At 53.9% G+C, this 7,077-nt stretch overlaps 3 protein-coding genes across 3 annotated transcripts; all 3 read right to left on the reverse strand.

Annotated features, from left to right (window-relative positions):
* Positions 1-1,666: 1,666 nt before the first annotated feature.
* LOC120948840 (uncharacterized) lies at positions 1,667-3,033 on the reverse strand. The gene is made up of 2 exons (XM_040365603.2): positions 2,724-3,033; positions 1,667-2,653 (listed from the first exon to the last, which is right to left on the reverse strand). The coding sequence occupies exons 1-2, from the start codon at positions 2,881-2,883 to the stop codon at positions 1,839-1,841; spliced, it is 975 nt and encodes a 324-aa protein (XP_040221537.2). The 5' UTR covers positions 2,884-3,033; the 3' UTR covers positions 1,667-1,838.
* A 703-nt stretch (positions 3,034-3,736) lies between these two features.
* On the reverse strand, positions 3,737-4,814 carry LOC120948841 (uncharacterized). The gene has a single exon (XM_040365604.2). It carries the CDS (start codon positions 4,705-4,707, stop codon positions 3,874-3,876), a length of 834 nt encoding a protein of 277 aa, XP_040221538.2. The 5' UTR covers positions 4,708-4,814; the 3' UTR covers positions 3,737-3,873.
* A 598-nt stretch (positions 4,815-5,412) lies between these two features.
* LOC120951495 (uncharacterized) lies at positions 5,413-6,456 on the reverse strand. Its single transcript, XM_040370259.2, has one exon. The coding sequence runs from the start codon at positions 6,454-6,456 to the stop codon at positions 5,413-5,415; it is 1,044 nt and encodes a 347-aa protein (XP_040226193.2).
* Positions 6,457-7,077: the final 621 nt, after the last annotated feature.

Below are 7,077 nucleotides of genomic sequence, written 5' to 3' on the forward strand. Positions count from 1 at the left end.
TCGCCCTGCAGATGCCAAAAGATCGTTGGCATCAACGATCGGTTAAGCCCTCGGTCAAAGTCGTTGGTTGGGTAAAACCAGCGCGTTAGGGGAATTCCCAGCACCCAGCAGGGTGGGATGTGGATGTAGACAGAACTGGATCGATGGCCCAATTTGGAGTAACCTTCAAGACGCAAAATACTAGAGCAAACAATGATCACGGTTTGCCCAAAATGCGATACTACTTATACACGATGGAGCGGCGGTGATGGGATTTACCGGAAACCTTCGCACGGATATCAGCAAACGTCAACGAACCAAAACAACCGAGCCCGCGATCGTTGCCGATGGTTAGTTAGTGCCATGATCATGATCGATGAAGCTCCATCTAGAACCTAGAACTTCGTGCAGTCGTGCAGCAACGACTGCCAGAAGAAGGTCCAACTGGGAGGGGAAGTAATGTTTCAATCTATCATCACCTCGCCGTACTTCCTCGAGCTTCTTCCTTCATTAATTGCGTTTCGCCCTGCAGAACTCTTTCGAGTCTTTGCAGCGATCTTAAGCCTCTCCAGCGCGAAGTCGAACGATCGGACCGGACCGGACAAGACTTTTGGGAAGTGGTACGTGTTGGTGGACTCGTTCACATTAAGCTCTCCCAACGTCGTGATCTCGGTGTGGTGCGGGATTATGGGGATCTTCTTCTTGCAGATGGAGTGTGTGTGTGTCTGTCTGTGTGTGTGTGTGCTTGCTGGAAGATATCATATTGGTCCCTGCTTTTGCATCCCTCCCACGTTCCACCCCGTTCGCGTGGAGATCGAAGATCATCGTCGTCGTCTTCTTCGTCTTCGTTGGCTTGGTCACTCCCGACATCTTGATACCGGATGGAAACCGGTTCTCCCAGAGCACAATCCGTACACAATTCGCTTTGCATTGTGGCGACCGTTTCCGAGGCCCGGCCCCCCCCCCCCGTTTTGGGGTTGTTTTCATTTCGAAAAGGCTGTTTGCTTTTTGTGCTGTGTTGTGTATATGTTGTCCGTACAATTTCCAATTCTGTAGCCGCCCCATACATGTGATTTCGAAACATACACACACACGCTTACCTTTGCCAATTTGGGATGGTTGGGATGGGCAGACACTTTTGGGCAAAGGGTTCTGGTTTCAGCAAGGGCCTTATGTAACATTTTTCTCATTTTTGAAGTGTTTCTCGCTCTCTCTCTCGCTTTGTCCAAACCTCTAAAACGGACGCACAGAGTAGATAACATAACAATATTGAATGTGCAAATTTTATGCGTGAGATCTCGCGTGAAGTTTACGCATACATTATCGTAACATCCACACGCAATATGTTTGCGACAGGAAACAACAAATATGACCCACAAGCATAATTGACAAGCTTTTTGTGACTCTGGTTTGGTGAGCTTTGTTTTGCAGATTTTAACATATGCAAGTTTAAAGACACCCAAACGAGCTGTTGTGCTGTTGATGTTGTAATAATGAAGAGCTGTGTTGTGTTTACTGCTTAATGATCGAATCGAATTAAAACGCGAATGTGGACTATGCCTTTTAAGGAATGTTTTCATACTCGCAAGCGTCTGCAAAAACCTCCGGGGACTTCCCTTATTGATTGTCGAAAGAAATAAAATCAACAATAAACACACACGGCGAGGTGCCGAGATCCGAGCCGAGATAGAGAGAAGCAAGCTTTATTGCATGTCAATTACGTTGATTACGTTGTGCGGTGATAATGACGACCTGCGAAGGAAGCCTTCAGACCCGCTGCTATCGATTACTAATGCTAATGGACGTGATCAGATCACAGATTTCGATCGTCTTCCGCGGCCCCGGGTCTTGCCCGTCTCTTAGTAGTGCTGCTTGTAAACGCTTGTCTGCACCGATCCCTGCCCATTGCCATGGCTGGTGGAGGACACACTGGCACCGACTGCGACACCGTTTCCACCGTAGCTTCCACCTCCTCCGTAGCCACCGCCGTTTCCATAGCTGCCACCACCGCCACCGGATCCTCCAAATCGGCTGGCCGACGCAAAGCTGCCACCGTTCGGGCCGTACGAGCTCACCGATCCACCGTTGTTGGAGACGTAGTGCGTAGTGCCACCGGACGACGAGTCACCGAACCGGGTGGCCGTTGCATACCCGCCACCGTTGCCCGTCCCAAACGACGACACACTCACGCCCTGGCCCGAGTTTTGTCCACCGAATCGGTTGGCCGTGGAAATTCCGCCTCCATTGCCGTGCGGGATGTAGTTCGAGGAGGCGCCACCATTCCCGAAGTGCGTCACCGTAGTGCCACCCTGGCCGTACCCGTTCGAGCTGCTGCTGATGCTCACACCCTGCACATTGCCACCACCATATCCACCATCGTCGCCACCGAATCGATTGTTGAAGGAAGTTACACCAACGCCTCCGCCATCGCCGCCGGAGTGGCCAAACGTGCCGGCACTGGCACCGGCACCGGCCGAAGCGAACGCCGCCTGCGAGCAGAGATCGGTAAATGGAAGCGGCGGCAGTCCGAACGACGGGAACATGTTGCTGAAGAACTGATTCTGTTGGGCCTGGGAGGCGAGAGCTTGCGCCTGGAAGCTGCGGCAGGCCTGCGTCCAAGCGTTCACCTGCGCCTGCGGATACTGGTTATAGTTGAACCCGTTCGCATAGGCAGCTGAAAATGGGAGGATTAATGGCTACAGCTGATGCAAAAGCTCCACAGCAGACATCCAGCAGTTATTTACCGACATCGCGCCCAAACGCTGCAATGGACAGCAGCAGCAGCAGCAGCTGCTGCACCGGTAGTAACGGCATCGTTCGATGATCTGCAAATGATCGCACTACGCAAGAGGTAAGACACACACACGGCCGCTGATTGAAAAAGCTTCCGTGCACCAGCTTCATTCACTCGATGTGATTCAATTACGCGCACTGCGTCCCGCTTTTAACCGACCGCAAACGAACGAATCGAACCGAGAGGTTCGTGTCCTGCTGACTCGCCCACCCAGTACCTTCCGCTCCACGGTGAGCTCGATCCGACCTGAATCCGATCTAACCCTTATCTTGGTTTGGGTTCTGGAGGAGGAGGGCAGCAAAAGCAGCAGCAACAAAAAAGTCGCACACACACATATATTACATCTGCCATACACACACACACAAGCGCGCGTGCGCGTTCGATCTCGTCGCAAGATTCGCTAAGCCGTGCAAAAGCCCTCCCGGAGTTGGACACAGGTACATGTGGGTTTTGTTATTGCCGGATCGCCGCCCCACCGGCCGGGGAGAAGCAAAACATCACACCTAGATCACGTAGAGGCGGAGGCGAAATATAGCAGATGAGCGAATGGGATGAGGGTGGACGCGAGGAAGACACTCCGGACACACACTCTGTGGCAGTGCGTAAAGCCCACACGTACGTCTTGGACGTGTTTGATGCGGTGATTGGGCTGCGGGATGTGCACGAACAAGAGAACCTCAAAGTCATGGTTGGATTTTTGCCCAATTTATTGTCGATGTTTTGCTGTGGAGTTTGGCCATCCCGCAAAGATTGCACGACGAAACGCGGGCAGAAGAAGGGTGTATGCATGCGGTGACGGATATTCCCGAATTGATCATCGATCGATGAATTATTTGATTGCGATCGTGCCGAGGGAGACTTATGAGGTCAGCTTGACAGCGTTGCGTGCCGGCTGAAATGAAGTTTTGTTTATTCCGGGTCCGATCACGCTGGGAAACCTCCCGTGGAATGCAAAAAGGGGCATTTGAAGTTGTAAACATTTGTGTGAGCTTTTTATTGGAGAGCAGGAATTATCGTCATATTCCTTCTTTTTTCGTTATATCGTTACATTCCCCCATAAAACCCACATAATACGTAAAACGACACCATCGCCACCCTCCCTAGTTCCACACCCAAGATTCACTTTGAGATTTTTTAACCGTTCCATCGGCCGACTCATCGGTACTGATGCGCACCCCGAAGCTGTCACCGGGACCGTTGCCAAAGTTGACCTCCGTGTGACGTCCGCCCGGTCCGAACGAAGAGCCTGATCCGGCCTGAGCGCCACTACCGCTGCCGCCCTGTCCGTGGCCACCTCCAGCACTGTGCGATTGTGCTCCGGCACCACTGGCACTGTGTCCACCGTGTCCGCCATGGTGCGGGTGACCCTGCTGCTGACTGGAACTGCCAGCTCCGCTCGACGTTCCGATGTGTCCCTGCGGATCAGGTTGCTGCTCGGAGTGTGCCGTCCCCGAACTGCCCGTACCAATAACACCATGCTCCGGCTGCTGTCCATTGTGGGCTGCCGATTGTGAGCCAGCGCCAGCGGTACTGCCCGATCCATGTCCACCGCTGAAGGAGCTACTGCTTGAGAAGGACTGCGATCCGGAAGATGCGAAACTGCCACCCTGCCCATTCGGCATGCCAAAGTTAAACTGCCCCATCTGTGGGAACCCTGGCAGGGGTCCAAATCCCATACCAGCACCCGCTCCCGGTGCTTGGGGCTGGAAGAACGGAAAGCCTGCTCCAGGGAATCCGGCCCCTAGCCCGGGGACACCACCGAAGCTGCCCGCTCCATTGAACCCAGGGAATCCGAAGCCAGCCGGACCGGCTTGTTGCGCTCCCGCACCACTCGACGCACCGGATGCACTTTGCGTTTGTGCGACAGGCTGACCGGTCGTGGGATGTGTACCTATTATTCCCACCACTATCACGCTAACCAATGCCAAGTACATGGTTTCTTCGTTAAACTGAACTGCTTCGAAGGGGGAAAAGAACCAACTGGTGTTCCAGCAGGTCCGCGCAGGGCCGAAGAAGGTTCGAAAGTGATTATTCTACACATAAACACACACATACGTACACACGGTGTGCTGCGTCCTACGTAGAATAGCTCCAGCTATCAGTGGTTATTCCTGGGTTCTCCGCCAGTTCGACCTGCCTGATAAGACAATTCGTAAACATTGCCGACTTTGGGTTAACCGTGCGATAAGCCATGTGCAGTAGTCAAACTTGAGATTGAACTTGAGGGGTTTTATTTCAACTGCAACATGATTGGAGCACTTCTGCCGAATAAATTAACGAAGATTACATTGAAGATCGAAACGGGAGTGGACATTGGTTAAAATCGCCTCTTCTGGTTTTAAATGAACTCTTTGTTTCGTAATTTTATGATCTTTAAAGGTCCGCTAATTGGAAACCTTTGCTTATAAGTGTAATTAGTGATCTCCTGCCTAGACACTTAAACTCACCCAAAAAGGGAATAACTACGGCAATTACGCTGCGCACGAGTAGGGACTTTCTCAACATTTTTGTTGTGGGCATATAAAAGACACAACAGCTGTACATATGGTTGAGGTTTGTTTCGTTTATTATTTTACATTCATTAGCCAAGCTAATGGTCATAAATACGCAATGCTCGTTGGACACACTCTCCTAGTCTCTTAGTCCTTCCATACCCACGCTTCACTTTCCGTTTTCTTCACCGTACCGTCCTTCGACTCGTCCGCACTTATGCGCACTCCGTATCCCTCACCTCCTTGGCTTCCTCCATGGTGATACTGCTGCCCATGATGTCCCGAACCATGACCGCCCGGTCCGTGATGGTGTCCGTGCTCCTTCACATGGCTAGACTGTGACTGGGCGCCGGCCGAGCTGGACGAACCACTCTGCCCATGGCCGTGACCGCCATGTCCATGCTGTACATCCTGCGAGACGGACTGTGCGCCGGCCGAACTTCCCGTCTGGAGGTGGCCGTGCTGCTGCTCAGCCGCAGCCGACTGTGACTGTGCTCCGGCCGAGCTTCCCGTTTGCAGATGTCCCTGCGGTTCGCCGTGATGGCCAGCCGAGTGCGACTGTGCGCCGGCGCCACTGTGCAGATCCTTTCCGTGATCATGCCCGTGCACGCTCTGGCTGTGGGACTGCGACTGTGCGCCGGCCGACGAACCCTGGTGTCCGTTATGATCGTGCGAGATCGATTGCGCACCGGCCGCGCTGCCACTTTCACTGCCATGGCCGTGCCCGTGACCACCGCCCTTGCTGAACGACTGCGAGCCGGCCGAGGCACCCGAACTCGAACCGTGGCCCGAACCGTGGCTTCCGGACTGTGCCTGAGACTGGGAACCGGTCACCTTACCGTCGTGGCTCGAAGAGAACGAGCTCGAGAAGGACGAGCTGCTGCTGGACGACGCACCGCCACCGTGAGTGGGGAATGAGGGGAATCCTTTACCGAACACGTCCGGGCTCCAGCCACCGGCACCGTGGCCGACCGGACCAGCTACAAGCGGTTGAGACGCTTGCCCCGGACCGAACGCCCCAGGGAAGCCGGGCAGTGCTGGGAAGCCGCCAAAACCGGAAGCCGACTGTGAGTTGCTGCTGGCGGCACTACCGCTACTACTGCCAGCACCATGATGGCCAAGATCGGTGGGGTAACCGCTGACGACCAGTGCACCGACGGTGAGCAGTAATGCGAGCTGCTGCTGCATCATTGTAACGAACTGGACTATCGGAAGTACGCTGGAGAAATGCTTCCAAGGCTGTGCGCTTTCGTTGGCTACCGCAAAAACCGAACTACTTGATGGAACGATGATAGCAGCTTGACTGACTACCCTCCCAGCAATAGGTTCTATTTTTATATAACAGCCACAGCCAATCTCCGTCCCGACACTGCATCAAAACAGCTGATAGCGGCGGAACTTCCACCAGGCGGGCCCTGCAGTTCCGCCGCAGCTTACTTTCGCCCCGACTACTGGCAAGGGAATGGAAATCCCGGCCGTCCATTTCTGCCTAATAGAAGGGAAAAACCCTCCGAAACACGCACCAGCACGCACCGGGGCTCGGACTTGTTGTACGATCGCTTCTCGGCCGTCTATCAGCCGGGAGAAAACTTGTTTTCTTACTGGTAGCGGCACGGAGCGTACGCGACTGTCAACCGCAGCGTCGTCGGGGCGTGAATTCGTTAGGGGAACCGGTTCCCCGTGCGCTAGTTGAACCCCGGGGGACGAGTCGGCCAAGATCGGAAGTCGAGGCTCCATCCGCTCGGTGGCCCTGGCCCTGAAATTGTGATGAAGATGTTGCTAAAATTCTGCAGAAATGAGCAAATTAATTTG

Source organism: Anopheles coluzzii, chromosome 2 (genome assembly GCF_943734685.1).
Source record: "Anopheles coluzzii chromosome 2, AcolN3, whole genome shotgun sequence".
In the NCBI taxonomy this organism is placed as follows: Eukaryota; Metazoa; Arthropoda; class Insecta; order Diptera; family Culicidae; genus Anopheles; species Anopheles coluzzii.

Coding starts and splice junctions, on each gene's coding strand:
- LOC120948840 (XM_040365603.2), bottom strand. CDS start 2,883: ATGAAGCTGGTGCACGGAAGCTTTTTCAATCAGCGGCCGTGTGTGTGT. Junction 2,654..2,723: donor AGCGTTTGGGCGCGATGTCG/GTAAATAACTGC, acceptor TCCCATTTTCAG/CTGCCTATGCGAACGGGTTC.
- LOC120948841 (XM_040365604.2), bottom strand. CDS start 4,707: ATGTACTTGGCATTGGTTAGCGTGATAGTGGTGGGAATAATAGGTACA.
- LOC120951495 (XM_040370259.2), bottom strand. CDS start 6,456: ATGATGCAGCAGCAGCTCGCATTACTGCTCACCGTCGGTGCACTGGTC.